This window comes from Dreissena polymorpha, chromosome 14 (genome assembly GCF_020536995.1).
Source record: "Dreissena polymorpha isolate Duluth1 chromosome 14, UMN_Dpol_1.0, whole genome shotgun sequence".
Taxonomy (NCBI): Eukaryota; Metazoa; Mollusca; class Bivalvia; order Myida; family Dreissenidae; genus Dreissena; species Dreissena polymorpha.
This window is the reverse complement of record NC_068368.1, coordinates 63,340,067-63,361,944: the sequence shown is the minus strand read 5'-3', so window position 1 is coordinate 63,361,944 and position 21,878 is coordinate 63,340,067. Positions and strand designations below refer to the sequence as shown.

The 21,878-nt window shown below is 33.6% G+C and overlaps 1 protein-coding gene across 1 annotated transcript; it reads right to left on the bottom strand.

Annotated features, from left to right (window-relative positions):
* Window positions 1–10,111: 10,111 nt before the first annotated feature.
* LOC127858288 (uncharacterized) lies at window positions 10,112–18,982 on the bottom strand. Its single transcript, XM_052395281.1, has 19 exons — window positions 18,856–18,982; window positions 18,262–18,594; window positions 17,946–18,018; window positions 17,581–17,676; window positions 17,066–17,173; window positions 16,719–16,758; window positions 16,480–16,523; window positions 16,160–16,181; window positions 15,926–16,023; window positions 15,708–15,732; window positions 14,764–14,861; window positions 14,424–14,448; window positions 14,246–14,322; window positions 13,926–13,953; window positions 12,937–13,013; window positions 12,581–12,608; window positions 12,037–12,113; window positions 11,301–11,325; window positions 10,112–11,098 (listed from the first exon to the last, which is right to left on the bottom strand). The coding sequence occupies exons 2-19, from the start codon at window positions 18,292–18,294 to the stop codon at window positions 11,023–11,025; spliced, it is 1,050 nt and encodes a 349-aa protein (XP_052251241.1). The 5' UTR covers window positions 18,295–18,594; window positions 18,856–18,982; the 3' UTR covers window positions 10,112–11,022.
* Between the last annotated feature and the right edge of the window lie 2,896 nt (window positions 18,983–21,878).

The following is a 21,878-nucleotide window of genomic DNA, read 5'->3' as shown; positions in this document are numbered from 1 at the left end:
CTGTACAGGAAAATTGCCACGTCAAAGAATCAATCGAATTGGCGAGTAAAAAGGTTTCCTCAAAAGCTGAAAGGTAAAATTTCATTTTTAAATATCACCATTCGTTTCCCTATGTAGCAAAACACTTATATATAAGTTTCATTTAAAGCCACCATTTATATGATACACCTATATAAAACGATATTTTCATATTAATACATGTTTAATTAGTAAAATTTGTCATGTTGAATCATGAAGTGTGACTAACATTTAGAAACGGATGCCAAACACACAATTAAATCCACTAGAAACAACTTCATTCTGCTCGTGTGTCGCAGTAGTCCTGTTCAACTGGTTGTTTTTGCAACACACACTTTACATGCACTGATTGTTTTGGGCTCAGTGTTTGCGTTCCTTCTGCGAGCTTTATGATTGTGATAACCAGGAATATAATTGGGCAATAACAATTATAAATTCAAGTGTAGTAATTAGATCTTATTTAATTGCCACTAATACTTGATTGTTACCAACTCTTTTTCATGAACAAATATAAGGCTAGTGGCGAGATTTATGCGTCTGTAATCACCATTGATATTTATGAACCAGAATAGGCCGTCCCAAGAATTTACACACGTATTGAAATATGATTAATCTTTGAATGTTTGTCATTTGTTTACAAAGTGTATACATTTGCCTATACAGTCAAATGAGGACTAGCTTATATCTGGATAAAACCAGTACTTTAAAGAGATCTTAAAAACGGCCCCAACTTTCATCCTGATATTACAGCCCCAGTTTTGCTGTATTTCGTATGTTAACATGAACTTAAGTTCAACACAACAAATATTCTTGCCGTCGGTACATAGATTGCCCTCGGGCACACGACCATTAGATCTTTGATACATTGGTTAACCAATTAGATTGCTTCTGTGAGAAGCAAATTTCATCCATCGTTTTGTCCTGGATCCTAGCAAACGTGCCAGACATTCAATATAAATTTTCCAATCCTAGAGTATGACTATTGTTTGTAGAAATAGTCTAACAATGGCCAAATCGGATGGTTCTATATTGTATGGATATTATTACAATACTAGCTAAGACATAACCCTTGAACATCAAACATTCAATATAGTCATGGCGACATGAAACTTTTACATCAAACAACTTCGAATGCGTAAATTTGAAGTGTGTCGCTTATATAAAGGCATTCATCTTCACTCTTCAATTGAAACGTCTAACCACGCACTTATGCTTACAATATAAGCTTTCATTTAATGTGTGCAAAGTCCGGACACTTCAAATTAATTCAATAATTTATGTATATGTTAAGGTATACTGAACTATTCCGATACATTGTCAAGAGCAAAATTGCCATCCGTAAGTCGTTGCATAAACAAAAGTGACATATTCCAAATAAAACACATACAGGGTAACACATACAACAACACATAGACTAGGATGATTCAAAAGATCACTTTACTGAGGCGATCAACGCTTAGCATTAGTGGATAAAACAGATATACATTCATGTATATGTAGAACACTCCTCCATCAGTTCTGCATTTCAATACAAACGTATCTTGTTGCACTTAAAAACCATGTTCAGGAATGTACATAAGAAATTTATTGTCGCGCATGAATCTGTCCTCGTTTTGGAAACGTCTTACATTTCACCGAGGATAAAAGTATCTAGTATACTTATGTACAGCATTTAACGCCGGGAGCATTTACTTGAACATGAAATAAAGTAATTACTTTTCGCATTACATACTTATTGCTCTCGATTTGTCAAAAGTTATTGATTTTGATAGAACGTTTCAAATTTAACTACAAACTTGTTCGCTTCCAATGTTACATTTTTAGAACTTTTGGCGTGGAATCAAAGAGTTAAGTCGTTATCTGTAAACGACCGTAACTGGACGTTAAGGAGTTTTTGCATGACCGCATTAGGCAGCATAAAATATAATGACATATAACATCGGTTTAATCGTAAACCAAACATGAAATTGTTAGTTGAAAAACAAATCAACTGAATATGTTACCGACTACAGTATGCAATATTGTGTTGTGTATATCTTTTCACTCATGTGACGACTGACAATCATAGAAACAAATATATGCGGAGTGGCATATACAACGGAATAACTACAACGACACGGGATTGATTTATTAATGTTTTATTTAGAATATCACGGTTCCGAGGGTACCTGTTGTTTACCAGATTTGTATATGATACACGTAATTATGATTTTTCTGTTATAACCTGTTAATTATAGTAAAAATATTAACAACATTTACTGATTTGTATTAATGTTACCATCATCAGGGTTAAATCATTCGTATCAATATTAAATTAGTAAAATTTTGAATTGGTCGTTTTACTGTAAAGTTCATTATATTATGTATGTTGATCCCTATTGATAAAAGTATTAAGGTTTAAAATGTTCGTTCACGGTGCATTTATGTAATGATACGGAAAACTCGTTAACTTTGTCCAAACAAAACTTTCAAAAATGTATTGTACTGTACTACTTCTTTCAATGCTTACACTGCGGTTACTTGTTGATACTGTACTTGCTTTTTGGTAAACGAAAATTACCAAACAAATACTACTAGCTAGAAGCGCTTTTTATTCAAATTCACAAACCTCGTCAAGTACCGTTATTAATATGGACGTTATACTAAATATTGTACTATAACTGTTCTACATCCCGAAAATAAATGTATTTATTATCGTTGTGTGAATGAATAAACTGGTAATACAGGTTTTTGAAGGTGACATATGTCCAATGGTGCGGAAATCAAGATTTCCTCGTGCACAGATTTGTAGGTTTAGTCATTCGACAGGCAAGCAGGGTAGAGCGAAGACTTGATTTAAATCGTTTTATTTATTTATGCTCTGTTTGTGTGTTGATGTTAATATTATGTTTTATGTGTTTCAGTGAGTTTTATGAGAGAAGACGGATGACTGACTTGAGATAGAAAGGGGCATTGGTTCCGGACATTTTACCATGGGATTTACATAGTTTTCTAAAAAGAATACTTAACGTTTACGATATAGTAACAGTTGATTTTTTGTAGATTTCTCTAAAATTAGAGGTTTCAGGAGGTGATGAAGGCACCTAGACACCGGTCTTGAGCCATGGGTCCTCATACGTCCCCCTGCCATTAAAAGAAAAATGAAAAATGAGCAGTAGGGTTGCGTATCCCGCTCGCGGTTACACCTGAATCGTTCGTTACCACCGATTATTGTTTGGGGTGTACGTGAAGTCATGTGCACTTCTCTTAATTGATGGTAATGAATAAATCTTGTAATTATCGCAGCTGTTTTATCAAAACTAATGCTTCACTTTATGTACTTTTCGCAAATAGGCGTTGTGGATGGGCATAGGGGGCGTCCTCGGTGCGCTTTGGGCATCGGCGGCGGACGGGCGGTTGTTAGGGCCGTGGCGTCCTTGTTTGGGCTTGTGATTTTGAATTGTGTAGTTAAATTGTGCAATTGTATGATTTTGAGTTTAGGTTTGACGTCTGATGGGTATTAATAATATTCAATTATTCACATGTAACGCATGAGCATGTTTAATGATACGTATAACGACGTGTTCTACAGAATGGATTTAGTATCGTTTCAGTTCTTAAATATATGAGAAGGATGTCGCAACGTTTACTGACGTCTCGAGAATTTTCAACTGAGCGGTGCCATTGGGGTCGATATCTGTTGCTCATTGAACACATACGATCGTCAGAAGATTTGTTTCTTGCATTTATGTGTAGAAAGCCCTGTCAGATACAAACACCCACTCCGTGCGTGTGTTTCAAGAAATAAAATACCCTGCTTGTCATGACACCTAAACAAATGTGTTTGTTTTTATTCTAAATGGTTAGATGATAAATAATTTATGTTTGTCATAAAATGTAATGGAATATAAAACATAACTTCAATTATTATATATCCAATAACTTCATCCAATCGGCATTCTTCATATGAACCACGTGACCGTCCAATATATTCCGGTATTGGATCCAAAAAGTCTGTATTTTTTCCATATCGGACAGTTGAATACAAGTGCACTAAGCAATTGTTTTATAACGATAAAAACCGTTACCGAAAAAAAGTATCCGAATGTACTATAATCGACTCACACGGGCGCTTGTCTTGAAATGAGCATAGATGCAATTAAAGCATTTTTAAATCAAAATTAAAATGAAACAGGAGGTGAAGAAAGGGATATAGAATAAAAAGCTTATTAGACGTTTAAACTGTACAATACGTGATATATTTGGACTCGCACACAGTTTGAAGTCATATTGGACTCGCCTAACGGCTCGTCCAATATGACGTCAAACTGTGTGCTCGTCCAATATCTCCGTATTGTACAGTGAAACGTCTAATAACCTTTAATTATTCTATATCCAATAAAGTCATCCAATCGGCACTCTTCATATGTACCACATGACCGTCCAATATATTCCGGTATTGGATCCAAAATGTCTGTTTTTTTTTCCATATTTGACAGTTGAGTACAAGTGCACTAAGCAATTGTTTTATAACGATAAAAGCCGTTAGCGAGAAAAAGTATCCGAATGTACAATAATCGATTCGCACGGGGGGGGGGGGCGTTTGTCTTGAAAATGGCATAGATGCAATTAAAGCATTGTAAAATCAAAATTTAAATTAACATGAAACAAAGAGCTGAAGAAAGGGATATATAATAAAAAGCTTATTAGACGTTTACATTGTACAATACGTGATATTTTTTTACTCGCACACAGTTTGAAGTCATATAACGGCTCGTCCAATATGACGTTAAACTGTGTGCTCGTCCAAATATATACGAAATATTACGCAAGTCAATTGTTCCATGAGTTTGTATCACTCGAGCGGCTTGTGTGATAGCGTATCACACGAACGGCGGAGCCTTGAGTTTGATGCGAACTAGCACAAGCCACGGTAGTTTTTTAAGAAATCCTAAATAGTCGTGTATCTTTTACAGTTATATAGACTTGCCGAAAATTCGACATACATGCAATTTCAATGATTTTATTTTTAAATATCAAGTAGTGAAACTCCAGCTGCTCCAGCAGAATAGCATTATAATACTTGTATTTAAATAGCATATTATTAAAAACATGTTGCTAGTACTTTATGCATTCAGCGTACAGTAATTAAGTCATACCAATGATATTTCTCGAGCATTATTTCAAGTGCTTATTTAACAGCGTGTAAACTCCCCGACCCCCGGGGCCCGGGGATCAGGGTGACAGAATACGGTCCAGGTAGGGTTACTAACTCTAACGAAAAGTCCAAAATGCGAGCGCATTATTTAAGTGCTGATTTAACAGCGTGTAAGTGATTTAATCTTATCTTTACAATATGTGTATGATTATCAATTAAACTTAAAACGAATATCAAAACGGACAATGATCGAGACCGTTTATTGATAATGAAGACGAGTCGTCCTCCCTTTTCTGTTACCATTCATTCTCGAAATCGTCTATTTAACGTAAACGTGGGTGATCCTACTAACACAAGTGCCAAGCATGACAGAACGCATAAGATTATGATGGAAATTACATTTACAACATTACAACGATATTCTGCTGTAATAAAGGGCCATTTTGAGTCTCAAAGTCCATTTTCGCTGCATATATCATAATCCTATTGAAGTATTTAAATCAACCTTAAACTAATTATTTAGGGCCTTTACGTTTCACATTGAAATGCAGTTAGTAAACCTTTATTTGTAATCTACAAATATTCACATATTTTTCACTTTTGACTGTTTATTGTTTACTTGTGGCATATAAGCATTAACATGTATGTATTTCCCAATCACACTCGAGAAAGAAATTGAGAAATGTGAAATACGTTAAGAATGATTTTCAAGCTACGTCACACTGACATATTGTAATCCACAATAACAAAGCGTCGATATCTCTCATTGAACACATTTATTGAAATGTAAGTTTATTAAAGAAAAGATGAATTGTCATCAAACACAATATGCAATTTACTAGGTCAATGAATACAATTTAATTGAAGTGGTCAAGCCTTGTGTGCGACTTTCATACAACAGACTCGATATTATTGTCTTTCGTCGCGAGTGAAACCGTGACTGAAGCAAACGACATAAGTGGCGTGGTTCAGTTTAAACTTTGTTACGTGGGATTTGCAAATACATCTGATTCAAATCATTCGAACAAGATACAATCTAACAAATAAATGGACCGTAGGTGTATGTATTTATTTCATAAATTAGCATGCAATGTATAAATATAAAAACACATCCAATGTCAAAGTTCCTTAATCAAGCTGTGCAAATATAAACCTTAGGATTCAAATGGTAAACCATTGAATACAGTTGAATTACTCAACCAATTATAATAAACTATAGTCTATTCATTCAGCTAATATTACATTTAAGCATAATGTGCGTAATTGAATGATCATTTAGTGCAGGTAGAGGCGTCGGTTTCGACGCGAGTTCGATTTGTAAGTACGCGCAATAATAAATCCCTCTTCACAAAATCACAATCTACAAATTGTAGTGGCGAACAAAACAGTGCATTTAATCGAGTTATAATCAATAACGTATTTTCTTCAGCGCTTCTGTTGAAATCAAAGGTTTGAGCCATACTTACATTTATTATACTTACCAACAAAAGGAAAAAAGTACCAACAACAGAATGGAATGGTGAACACAATACTTTAATATTCAACAATGCAATTGATCAAGCGCAAATTTTGCTTCGAATGGTTGAGTGAAATTGAATGATATCAATTTAACATAAAGCACGTACTGAACATCAGATATTAGTGTTTTATTTCTTCGGGTCATAGCGAAATAAAGAATTGGTATCGCATATCAAAGATACGAAATCAAATGATAAACTATTGTTTTAATTTGACAGTTAGTGTTCAAAAGCACATACATCATTTCACACGTTTGACAAGCATAACATTTACAATTATTGTTCATGGTATTGGATAGCATATGATCTAACTCATAAACACGTGAATGTCCTTTATTTTATAATATGTCAATCAACATTAAATGCACTTATTATTATTCTCTAATGTGATTTATATGGATCAATACTCTATTTAAAACTGGTAATTTAGTCTTTCGAACAATGAAAATATCAATGAACATAATCCGTACTTGCTGTTGCACTGTGCTCACTAAAAACGCCATGACATGTTTGCATAAAGAAAGGCAATAACACTTAAAATAACACAAAACTATACCTAACCGAAATCGTGTGCATCAGCTGAGCATGTTATTATATGCTTACCTATTACTGAATTGACGTTCAGATGAGCTAAAAAAGATTATATGTGATTTGATCATTATTGGTTTTAGTCCTGTATACCGAATTCGCTTTATTTAGCATATTGAAACATTGGCTTGAAATTTTTTAACGATTTTCTTAATGATAATTTATTGATTGATGACTGCATCAGCAATTATATAATTAAATAATAGACAAACACCATTGCACAGCAACCCGACTTAAATGTACATACGTTATTTTTCAAAACACAACGGATGTATTCTGCCTACAAAAATGTCGCGACTCTTTTGAAAATAAATAGTGAATCTTATGTGAGTTTAGTTTTGGATAAAGATCAAGTTTATAATGCGAGGCTTAGAACCATGGTAGCGCGAGGCTTTTTATCCTATTATTTCCTCCCTTTTTCCATAAATAAAAATAAAATATCGCATTTTTGACGATTTTATCTTTCCGTAGTTGGCAAACATTCATTCTCCAATTTTTGAAACAAACAAACAAAATCTGATCCAAAAATAGCGATAGTATAAAGCTAAAGTTAATACGACCGTTGTTATACTATCGATTTTCATCTGGTAATAGGATAAAAGATATCATGTGTCAATGAAATGTTTGTCACGTTAAAACTATGTTCAAATAATAAATACGGAATGAATAGCATTTAATGCAATCTAAACACAGTGAAATATAAAAGAAGTAGTATAAACAGATCAATGCCATCTGTTCGTAACAAGTTACCAACTCGCAAGTGACCAATTGTGACAATTTGTAAAATATCAACATTAGCATAGCAAATTGACCGCTTTGACTCAAAATAATTCCACTTAAATGGAGCAAATTAACGATTAACAGCTTTACGCTTTTATTTCAATTTTATCCTATACATGGACGTGTTTGCAGATTTCAAAGGCCTTTAGGAACAAATTACAAAACAAAGGCGAAACTTTTGAACGAATTGTATATAATTAATAACAAGGGCTGTTTGTAAAACATGCATGCCCCCCATATGTATGTTGTAGTGGCAGCCATTGAGTGAACACGTTTTTTGTCACTGTGACCTTGACCTTTGACCTAGTTACCTGAAAATCAATAGGGGTCATCTGCCAGTCATGATCAATTTACCTATGAAGTTTTATGATCCTAGGCGTAAGCATTCTTGAGTTATCATCCGGAAACCATTTTACTGTTTCGTGTCACTGTGACGTTGACCTTTGACCTAGTGCCCTGGAAATCTATAGGGGTCATCTGTCAGTCATTATCAATGTACCTATGAAGTTTCGTGATCCTAGGCGTAAGCACACTTGAGTTATCATCCTGAAACCATTTTAATTTTTCGAGTCACTGTGACCTTGACCTATGACCTAGTGACCTGAAAATAAATAGGTGTCATCTGCCAGTCATGATTAATTTTCCTATCAAGTTTCATGATCCTAGGCGTAAGCAGTTTTGAGTTATCATCCGGAAACCATTTTACTGTTTCGAGTCGCTGTGACCTTGACCTTTGACCTAGTGACCTGAAAATCAATGGGGTCATCTGTCAGTCATGATCAATTTACCTATGAAGTTTCATGATCCTAGACGTAAGCATTCTTGAGTTATCATCCGGAAACCATTTTACTGTTTTGAGTCACTGTGACCTTGAGCTTTGACCTAGTGACCTGAAAATCAATAGGGGTCATCTGCCAGTCATGATCAATTTACCTATGAAGTTTCATGATCCTAGGCATAAGCATTCTTGAGTTATCATCCGGAAACCATTTTACTATTTCGAGTCACTGTGACCTTAACCTTTGACCTAGTGACCCGAAAATCAATAGGGGCCATCTGCCAGTCATGATCAATGTACATATGAAGTTTCATGATCTTAGACGTAAGCATCCTTGAGTTATCATCCGGAAACCATTTTACTATTACGAATCACTGTGACATTGACCTTTGACCTAGTGACCTGAAAATCAATATTGGTCATCTGTCAGTCATGATCAATGTACCTATGAAGGTTCATGATCCTAAGCGGTGCCGTTAATATGAGCTTAAAGGCGTAACTTAACCCATTTATGCCGAGTGGACTCTCCCATCCTTCTAAATTGGATCAATTTATTTCCAAAATTAGGGATGTCTAGTATTTTTATTTCTATATTTACAATATTTCTTACAAAAATTCCTTTAAGCAAACAGCGCAGACCCATATGAGACGCCGCATCATTCGGCGTCTCATCTGCGTCTACGCTGTTTGCCAAGGCCTTTTTTCTAGACGCTAGACACAAATGGGTTAAGTGCTTCAAAAATAAATCCCTTTTTAATTATGATATAATTGTAAGAATACATGACCGCTTAAAATGTAATATTAAGAAGGAATTAATTGTGTTCTTTTTTGAACGTATGACATAGTACGGGATAATTCGTTTCATCGCTAATTACTTTTTATTACAAAGATAACATTTTCGATTCTCTTAATGGTAATACTTATGTTGCTTCTGATGATAATGATGATTAACAGCAATAAGAATTTTGTCAACATATTTAAGATTTTTAAAGCACGCGAGAAGCTTGAGGCTTTAGCGGTGACGACTTGTTCGCCATCAGTTTTGATTTGAGAGCGTTATCATAACACAATGAACAATGGACTCTGTAAGCGGTTTGCACTTTGTGATTTATGGCAGTGTACTTGCAAAACATTACTCATTATACGGCAAATCTTAATGAAGCGACAAAAGAATATTCCTTAAGTTCAACAATAACAACTGAAAATTAAATGCAAGTCATTTTTCAAAACGAAACCAACAGGGAAAGCGGACAACCATCTAGCCCCTCCCCCCCCCCCCCATGCGCATGACAATACCAGGCCTCGCTCGTTGTCCGCTTCCCAACCAACAGAGGTACTATTAATATGCAATACAATAAACAATATTGCAAGAAACTAGAAATTGTAGTTTCAATAAAGAAATACAGGAATATTTGAAAAAGCATTTGTTTCAAATAAAAGTTATTACTAAGTTTTCTATTCAAATGTTGGGATGGCAAATACATATAACGCAGCAAACTATTTTTCACAAAACAAACAAATAAAAATAAATAGTGTAAAATACGTAGTATCATATGTTTTACAAATTGAAAAAAAAAACAACAACAAGAAACAACGCAGCTTTCATAAATTAAAGCATTTAAACTGATTCGTGTTTCTGACTTTATCTTATTTTAATATGAAAATTGATGAAACAATGTGATTAAGACATAATGACATCAGTTGTTCAGTAATCGTGCTATTTACCAAAAACATCTATTGTGACCAGCCCATGGGAGTTTAATCCGGTGTCTTATCTATTAAAGTATTAATAATGTATGCGTGGTAACTAAAAACTGCTAACACGTATGACAGAAAATCAAAACGCATACATATTCATGTGCAAAAAAAGTAATTTAATAAAAATCAATGAAATTAGAGCGACGCATCAGATAATGGCATAATAACCGAATCAGTCAAATGCATGCAAAAGTCATAAATTATGTACACAGAAATATCCCAGGTACAAACTATAACGGAAAACGTCAGCTCTGTTTGCGAAGTATGACCCATCATTTATACATAATACGCGATAAATTGGGTGAACATGATATTACTACAATATTATTATGTTTTACTATTTTGTTTACAATGTATCAAGACACAAAACATTGCGTTCAATTTTATGTGTATAAATGTATTCAAATATGCGATTTGGGAATTAAACAATGTTAAAAAAAACATGTTCATTTGATACTGAAGAATTCCACGATATCTGCATAGTCGCTGTCATCGGGTTTACAATCATCAGTCTTAGTGGTGCTTAAACGACATGTGCCCATTTTAAATAGATCTTACATATATGAAATGATGCAAATAAAATCATTTAGTCATTCATATGGTTGTTTATGGTTGAACAATTAAATGAAGTAAAAATGTTAGTGGTCATCGATTTGTTATAAAATAATTTCCTATATACATGTTCTGCAGTTTACACATGTTTGGGACCTAATTATTTACTTACGAATGCTCAAGTGATGTCCCTCCATCTACAATAATATCAATTCAAATATAAACCAAATGGCTTTGAACTGCGAAATAGAGTCAATGAGGACAGCATTCTAGGTATTCTGAATGAATATATTTCACTGCATTTTTATTTCCACAACACATTTAATTAACAATTTAAACGTATTTTAAAGGTACCGTCAGCCACGAATGACGAAAAAAGAAAAGTTCTTTAATACCGTATTGTTTTCAATTATTAGTCTATATTGATTAAAATATCACGATTGGTATATTACATTACTTGAAAAAGTTGTTTGCAGTATATTCGGTAATAAATTTTACTGGTACAGGTACCAGGTAAGTACCAGTTGACTATAAATAACGCAAGTAGATTGATCATCATCGTCATTTGGTAAACCCAGGAATGCAAATTGTGCATGCGAAGTGAATCGTATATATTTCATATATAAAATGATCAATCTAGTTGCATTAATTAAAGTGTGTATATCGTTATGTCACCCATTTTCGCGATGTACTTTCGATTTCACATCGCGAAATTTTATTACCAAATATACTGCAAATATGAACTTTTTTCAAGTAATGTAATATACCAGTCTTGATAATTTAATCAATATAAACTAATAATTGTTAAAAAAAAAACGGTATTTTAAAACTTCTTTTCTTCGTCGTCGTGGTTGACAGTACCTTTCAAATAAAGAGACGAGGTTTGTGCATGAAGGAGAAAGAGTTACCTGTTGCTTTGCACTCGTTCGCCACACTATATGCAATGTCATCCGATTCCAATGTGGGAGAAGAATTAGAAAAGTGCCTATAAATCAAAATAAGAAGTTGTTGTTTTTTTAATAAAAAAATACAAATAATTGTACAAGAATTAAAAGTATAAACAAGTATGTTTAACGAATGAAAATGGATTGTGTCGTTTTCAAAATAACACAATTTCAATATTTGACAATTTCAAACGGAATCCATACGTTCGGTTAATGTATTTGCAGTTAATGATTAGATTTCACTTGACTATGAAATAAACTACAATACTAATAAAGACAAAATTCATATCACAGATTTGATGGCACAAAAAAGTAGTATATCTCAATAGTCAGTTGTCTCTTCTCGATACATGAACAGCAAACTGATAACTAGGTTCTGGTTAGTCTGATTTTTATGACGGTGTTGATATACGATGATCATTGTTTAAGATTATTCATTCATTAATACTTACCTGGTGTGTCAATTAAGTTATACAATGTAAATAAACACCAGCGGATGATTACTTACTGTGGAATCATCACTTGTGTCTTGCAAACTGAAACACAATCAATCACATGTATGCAAATGATAAAATTGTACGTTTATGTTAGATATTTTGTGAAATGGTTTATTTTCGTTGAGTTAGCATACCCGCATATGCAGCATTATCACATACCAGGGAAATTAGGTATAGCATAACAATCAGCACAGCTACATATTAATGTAATTTACTGTTTACATCTTATAATATTGCACTCAATATTTCAATGTGTTTTTAAAATGTAAAATGCATGTTTTAGCCCATATACTGTAAAGATCGATGACTAAAGACAGCCCGACAAAATATATGAAATTGTGGAAACAGCATTAATTTCAATAATTACCAGTGTTTGCTTTCTTGTCCTTGTTGACGACACTATGCACAGGGTCACTGGCACTTTCTGGGGTAGTACGAGTCGGCCTGAAGAGAATATGAAGTTAAACAAAAAGACGAAAATTTCTTTGCAAAAGATAGCAATTTCATTTATTTAAAGTGCTATTGCGTTTTCTTTATGCAAACATGGCATGACGTTCTTAGTAAGCACAGTGCAACAGCATTTACCGATAATGTTCATTGATATTTTCATTGTTCGAAATAGTGATCAGTTGTAAATAGAGCATTGTTCCAAATAAATCACATTAGAGAATAAAACAAATGCATCTATAATGATTGATATATTATAGAATAATTCGAGTGTTTATGATTTTGATCATATTCTATTTCATACCATAAACAATAATTTAAATTTTAACATTTTGAAATATTAAAAATTCCTTTTTGCTATTATGCTTGTCAAACGTGTGTCATGATGTATGTGCTTTTGAACAACAATCAATTGTCAAATTCAAACAATCGTTTATCATTTGATTTTGTATCTTTGATATGGGATACTAATGCTTCATTTCGCTATGACCCAATGAAATAAAACACTAGTATCGGATGTTCAGTACGTGCTGTATGTTATTGAATCATTCAAACACAATTTCAATGTTCGACAATTTCAAACAAAATCCATACGTTCGGCATTTGTTCGGTGAATTTATTAGCAATTAATGATTTGATTTCACTTGACTATGAAATAAACTACTATACCAATAAAGACAAATTGCATGTCACAGATTTGATGGCACAAAAACCGTAGTATATCTCAAAAGTCAGTTGTCTCTTCCCGACACATGAAAAGCAAACTGAGTATGAGTTTCTGATTAGTCTAGTTTTTATGACGGTGTTGATATACGATGATGATTGTTTTGGGTATTCATTCATTAATACTTACCTAGTGTGTCACTTAAGTTATACAATATTAATAAAAACCAGCTGATATGTACTTACTGCGGAATCATCTCTTGTGTCTTGCAAGCTGAAAAAAAATCAATCACATTTATGCAAATGATATCATTGTACGTTTATCTCAGATAGTTTCTAAAATGGTTTGTTTTCATTGAGTTAGCATACGCGCATATGCAGCATTATCACATACCATATATAAATGTAATTTACTTTTTACTTCTCATAATATTGCACTCAATATTTCAATGTGTTTTTAAAATGTATAATGCATGATTTTCGGACCATATACATAAAAGGTAGAACTCTAAATACACCTCGACAAAAATATGAAATGATGACTACAGCATTAATTTCAATAATACCAGTGGTTGCTTTCTTGTTTTTGTTAACGACAGTATACACAGGGTCACTGGCACTTTCTGGGGTAGTACGAGTCGGTCTGAAGAGAATATGAAGTTAAATCATGCAAAATACGAACATTTCTTGGAAACAGAAAGCGATTTCATATTAAATTTGGATAAACATATTAGTATTGCTTACCCGTGACAGACAGTAACCTTGGTGCCTGGAAAACATTCACATTAAGTTGTAGTACATTGAAAAGTTTGAATACATTTTATGATTGCTAAATTCAAATAGCACGATACATTATCTTGAAACAATAACCAGACTCTCACTATTGTAATGAAGTGTACTTGTTCTAGTGATTAAAAACAATTAGCATATAAATTCATTATTTAATTATGCATACACATGTTAATAATCTGTTAATTTATATCAATTGAAATATAAGTGAAAAAATAGTAATTATTTTAAAATATATATATACAGGTCGGAAGTGTGTTTTACATGATGCATTCATGTGTTTCTCTTTTCTTACCTTTGTCTAGGCAAACAAGCGAGTACGGCGCGTCTTCAGCATTTGTGAATAAAGACTCATTTGTGGCGAGATGTTTTGCATCCGACGAAGGCTGCCTCCTAGACATTATTTAATACACATTTTCTCTTTAATTTAACATGCGGCGGACATATATGCATGAGACACAATGAAATGTGTATAAAGTAGTAGTACTAGTAGTACTAGTAGTAGTAATAGTAGTAGTAGTAGTAGTAGTAGTAGTAGTAGTAGTAGTAGTAGTAGTAGTAGTAGTAGAAGTAGTAGTAGTAGTAGTAGTAGTAGTAGTAGTAGTAGTAGTAGTAGTAGTAGTAGAAGTAGTAGTAGTAGTAGTAGTAGTAGTAGTAGTAATAGAAGTAGTAGTAGAAGAAGTAGTAGTAGTACTAGTACTACTAGTAGTAGTAGTAGTAGTAGAAGTAGTAGTAGTAGTAGTAGTAGTAGTAGTAGTAGTAGTAGTAGTAGTAGTAGTAGTAGTAGTGGCAGTGTTAGTAGTAGTAGTAGTAGTAGTAGTAGTAGTTGTAGTAGTAGTAGTAGTAGTAGCAGTAGTAGTAGTAGTAGTAGTAGTAGTAGTAGTAGTAGTAGTAGTAGTAGTAGTAGTAGTAGTAGTAGTAGTAGTAGTTGTTGTTGTTGTTGTAGTAGTAGTGGTAGAAATAATTGCAGAAGTAGTCATATTAGTAGCCGTCGTAGTAGACGTAGTTGAAATTGTAATAGTAATGGTGAGGATGGAGGTGGGAGTAGTATTTTTAATGGTTTTAAATGAAATAACTTCAGCTAATAGTAAAAGCTGTAGTAGTAGAAATTTTAAAGGTATTATTAGTATAATTGGAAGTAGAATTAGTAAATGTTGCTGTTGTTTTTTCTCGTTGTGGTTTACACAACAGACTAGAGCTTTAACGTTTTAATCTTACATCGATGTTAATATAACTTACGGGGTGGAAGAACAAGCATCTGTATCTGCAAATGTTCAAATATACTATGAGTACGTACACCAGCGATATATACAATAACACTAATAGTATTTTTATGTTATTTATTGAATTGCGTTTCAATTGTATTCGTTAATCTATAAACAGTGATTATCATGAAACAAATAAAGTATTCAGTCTTGGGAACCAAAGGCGTTGTAATTGTTACTTTGCCAACTTACTTTGCCAGTCTGCAGCACAGCCCATGGTCCTGTTGTATGTCGGATCCTCTGTTGGCATCTCAGGAATGCACATACCATCATCAACACGTGGTGAGCCACTTTTTAGATGATATAGTGTTACCGCAGTATGTATTGCAATATGCTTTTTACAAATAATTTCAGCTTTAAAGACATATCAACAATACAGAATATCGTATTCTTATATATCAATTACTTGTAAACATATTACCATACCAATTTGTGCGTGGCTCACATTCTGAAACATAATCATTATGTAATCGAATTATGATTTACACAACAAACACAATAATATATTAATTCGTAGATATCAATATAAATCATAAACTTGCAAAACTTGTTATACGTTGAATGTGAAATATCCATATTCCTATAAAGCTACATCGAGGCTAACTTACTAGCTCTGAGGCTTAATGCGTGTAATATTTCGAAAAATCATAATCATAGGAATCGCTTGAATGAGAAAGTAGAATAAAATCTGTATCTAGGATGGATGGATTAAATGAGGTGGTATTTATTTCCAGAAATATGCATACCAGTTTCGTTTGCGAACGAATATATACTGTCATCTGGGAGTGCCCTAAAACAACAGTTGTTATTATTAAGCAGTTTCGTTACACATACATATGCAATATTTGTATTATTTTATAAATCCATTTACACATTGGAAGAGTATCATGATGGTAATATGAGTGATACATATCATTTTACATTCGTTTACAAATTTGATTGATGTTCTCTTTATGCAACCTAACGAAACGAAAAAAAATATTACGCTGTGTTCGACTGCAAAAATCCGGTTTGACTTGAGCCTCCTATACAATGGGAAAACTGCTGTGTTTAATAACGATACTCATACAAGGGTTTGAGTACATCAATATTGAAAGGTTTCACAAAAATATGAATGGCTAAATTCTTCTATTTGAAACAAATTATATAGAACGTAAACGTGCGGGCATTAAGTACGCTATTAAGTAAGTAGGGAGTGAACACGCCAAACTGGTAATTCAAGTACAACATCGATTCGTCTTTTTAAAACGATTAATATTAGGCAATGATGCGTTACCAAAGTTACGTTGCAAAACAAAAAAAATATCTAAGTTAAATATATATATAACATACCTTTTATGAGTCTGGAGCATAGTTTCTGTCGAAAAATGAACACCATCATTCCCATGTATATCAACACGAATGGTCCAGCTATTTTGAGAGCTAATTCTGTCATAAAAGCTTCGAAAGCAAAACCAAATAAAGTTATAGAACACATTTATTGACTGTGTGTGCACACATAGTATGCAATCTCATATTGTTTTGTGTTTTACTATGGTGGTCGAAAGTGCATTACAAATTGTATTCATTTGAGTTATTTTTTCCTGTACATTCATTTTAATAATATACACATGTATCTTAAAGAAACTAGTATCTTAAGCGATATATAGCTAATGCATAGGCCATATATTTAATTTTTCTTAAAATGACTTCCTAGAGCAAAGCTGTTCCCTTATCAGTATTAAATTGACGAGAAAAGTATATTCAAAAACCGAGACTAGCGGTCATTCAAGCTTTGAAAATATCTGTATATTCGTATCGTAAACTTCATACTGTAACACCACAGTTTAACTATAATTCATGAATACCTTTGGAATTCAACGGTGGCTTGATTCTGTCATTTAGTCCACCTAACGTCACGGATTTGACGGTAATGTCCGTAATGTTGTCCGATTGGGTCGTTCCTGTAAATGTGCATTTCTTGATTACAGTAACTTTCATATGTGTAAAGATGCAGCTCAGGTGAAATGGAAGCATTTTATTGTTAAGTGTAATTACGTTTTAATCAGAACGTGCGCTCAAAGATATTGCATAAATGCTTAACCTTATATTGTATTATTTTCTAAATGAATATTATTTAATCATTTGCATTAATACGTTTGAATAACATTATAAACAACGTCATTAAATGCGAAAAAACTACACATGACACCAGAGTACCCGTGTTGCATACCTCTCCAAATAAAAGTTATGTTGGGCTCTTCCGTAGAACTTGCTTCAGCGTAAACTGTTGATGGCTGCATAAACTGCATAGAAACCGATTCCGTTTTATTAATCCCTTTAAAAACGAAATATACGAATAGGCAATTAGTTTCTCGAGCAAAATTTCGCTTTTTTAACCAATAATTATGGCAATCTTGCAATGTATTCTCATATTACTGTATTTACACGTTAAATTGAGATAGCATATACATAAATTAAAACTCTATAATATTGGTATGTCAGACATCATCGTTAATACATATGGCATATGACTTTGGATAACGTACCGTGACTGGTAACTTCGGCAGGGTCGCTTTCATTTGAACTATTTCCGATTAACATTCGGCATTTCCATTGATCGCCATTAAATATCTGTTCATATACCACACACACAACATAGTTCACAGAGGTACAATCACATGTCGCATTAAACCCCCAAAAAATATTGTTAATGTTGCATTCAGTACCATTGGGCAACCCATTAAGAACGTTAATGAAGTCACCTGTTGCTCGTTTTCGGCTAAATATGAAATTTACCAAACCTTTTGCGTTGCACGAAACCTGTAACTTTTCTTTTGACACATATTTTGTGTTAATGGTCGGTCTATCGCTAGCTGAAACTGAAAACATGTTTAATTGTTTTCCATGATGATAAACATATAATAAACATAAACAGAGTCGGGTGCGTTAAATCAATGTCTTACTTTATAAAAGCAGACTCTATAAATATACGAGTTATGCATGCAACTGACGATCAAACATTAGTTTCAAAATAAAATAACAGAAGTAAATTGATGTCGTGAACATGCATTTATATTAATTTCGGCGACAAAGGAATAATACAACCAGATTTATTATAAAATGAAGTTGCTACAACTAACTTTTCCAAACAATGGAGGACGAAATAAAACATATAAATCCATATAGTTCAATTTCCATTATTTTACACTAGTAACAGCTAGTCTTACTAAATAATGTCTTAAGCGTATATCATATCTATGAGATCTCACTGCTTTATAAAGACGAATGAAACCGAACATGAAAGCGTTCTGTTCAATAACATCAAGTATATTTTCCTCTCTGTAACAATACAAAGTAGAAAGTTGAGTACATTCCTATGCTTGTCTACAAACAGTCTATGCAAAGCAAAAACACCTCGATCACACTTTTGGCATTCCTCCAAAAGTGTGTTCAAATGATTCACACAACCACGTAATTAAACGTGTGATGCATCTTTTTTAAAGATGAATTTGATTTGAAAAAAAACGTCGGTTCATATAACAATACACGGCTTATCATCAAGGCAGAAAAACTGCACTTGACTATTCATATGGAATGAGTGATGTATTGACGTCATCTATTAATGAAGTTCAATTGAACGAATGATAATGGGGGCCCGGGAATGGGGGCTTAGTTTTGTTAAGTTGAGGCAAATCACTGCGATTTGGGAGTCTTGAAAACTGGACCAACACGTTTACTGTAATCTGACAAGTATATGGACAAAAATGCGATCTACCTGTTGGCGTAGGCGTCCTATCTGGGAAAAATCAGTTTTCTAGTATTTTCTGTTTCAATATTTTTTCTGCGAAACACAACGCGCAACGATAAACATTGTGACGTCACGTCATGAAAAGCGCTTAGGCTAGCTTCTATCTTGTTACGAAACAAAGAAACTAAGTAACGCGTTATTAATTCAACAAACAAAGAAGAAATTGTTCTGCTTAAATATCATCAATACAAATGACTGTATTTTGTGCAGAGGATGGTTGTTCCAAAAGATACGACAGAACAATGCAAGTGTAGTGTTTTCACGGTTAGCTCGTTAGGGTTCGATTACAACAACAACAGTAATTACTTGCAACGGCACTAAATAAGATACTCACGTTGGCATTGACTGGAATCCTCGTCAGGATGGCACCAATCGTCCTCGTCGTCTTCGAGGGAAACTCGTCGGCTACACTCGCGGAATGGCACTTACACCTTCTGGGAATGGGCCTCCAGAGAAATACGTGTCATTGACACAGCCACAGGCTAACATAAGCAGTCACAGGCTCACAATTACTCCTAACAATACTCAGCTAGGGAAAACACGTCCACCCGCATCAATCACCCGTGCACAAAAGACCGTCCTAACTCGTGCTGCCCAGAATGCACTATACCGATTTGTCGCTGGTTCCCAATCACGAGGTATGGGCGCGTTTTGTGAGCTGGGCACAGGCACAACACAAGTATTGTACTTAATTTTGTCCGACGAGTTGAATTTTGAATAGGCCTACCATTACCACGCGATAAATTTAAGAAACCTATTTATTTCTTACAAACTGAGCTTGACAAATAAACAACAACGAGGTTTGATTAACATCCATATATTTTTTGTGTTCTTGATATCAAATGTAATTCAAATTATTAATGTCTGATAACGTTTGATCAATTCGTTATACCAATATGCGTAAACGTTCAAGGGGCATAATTTTATTGAAATGTCCGATTCAATGTGTTATGTTTGGATAATTATTTGTTTAGCCTTTAAAAGGATAATTATTCAGTTTGCTTTGTTTCATTATTATAAAAGAAATTGTTTAGCTGTTGGTTTTTCTAAAAGTTAATTGTCCGGTTGCCATTATATGTTGAAGTTAAATATTTACATACAAGTCGGATGGGCATATTTCGGACGTTGCTACTTAAGTCAGGGTTTTTATCTCAGCATTTTGGGAAGATAGCCCATGGCTTTGAAATTTGGAATTTTATCGGCATTTTCAAGAAATCGGGAAAATAAATTGGAATTTAAAACTACATAAAAGAGTTCAACATCTTTAAACACAATCTCCACAAACACCATCATGATCAACAGTTTTCCACTTAGTAAACTCACACAAAGTCTTCAGTCACAAACTTATTTCCCTAGTTTCAACATGTGGAATATCAGTCAGCATTTTACTTCCGGAAATCAACGATGACAATGCAAAAAGAGTCACTTGTTATTAGATTACTATCATCGACAATGGAAGGAGTTTCAATGGGAGGACTTGTACTTGTTGACGATGTTTGTTTATTTAATGATGCTTGCTTAAAAAAAATCAACAGTTTTTGTTTGGCCACATTTTTGCTAAAAAATCTTTTTTAAGTAATATTTCGAATTGTGTGAAATATTTGTTTTCCATTCAGCCGAATCACAAAACACTTAAATTTCATCACAAATATAATAAGCGCCTGAACAACACAGAGAATAACGTGCACACGAATAATGTCGACATTTTCCAAATCGCGGTATAGTTTTAAAACTGTACGAGACTGGATAGGACTACGCTTTGTTAAAAATCGAAATAGCCAATGTCATTAGCTTTTTTTCCCAATTGGGATTTTTTAACCAAATTTTGGGGAAACAGGTATACTTTTTGCGATTGGGAATATAGCTGAATTTCGGCTATCAAATCGGGTAATAAAAACCTGCAAGTTAATGGTCGACAAAATATACTGATTTACCTTTTAAGCATACAGTTATGAAGCTGTTGTCTACATAACGATGCGTTGTTTTATGACTGGCATACTTGCCAGCCGCTGATGATAAGTCTTAAAATTTAACATGCACAAGTAATTTCAATGTTCTTTCAAGATTAGAACGATATGTACAGCTTAGCAATATTTATGTCAGACCGATGTCTTGCTAGCTGCAGTGGTGTGTTCACCCGATTCTCACATAGGTGATCCCGGTTAACCACACCAAAATTGAATATATGTCTGTACAAAAATATATAGCTGGTAATTACAGTCCATTAATGTCATTGTTTTAATTATTCTAATTGCTGCCCTAATTTGGGTACTCTTTGTTTATGCATTGTAAGCCAGGTGTTTAATTACCCCTTTATCTTATGATTGTTGATGAAAAATAAAACACACCATCACA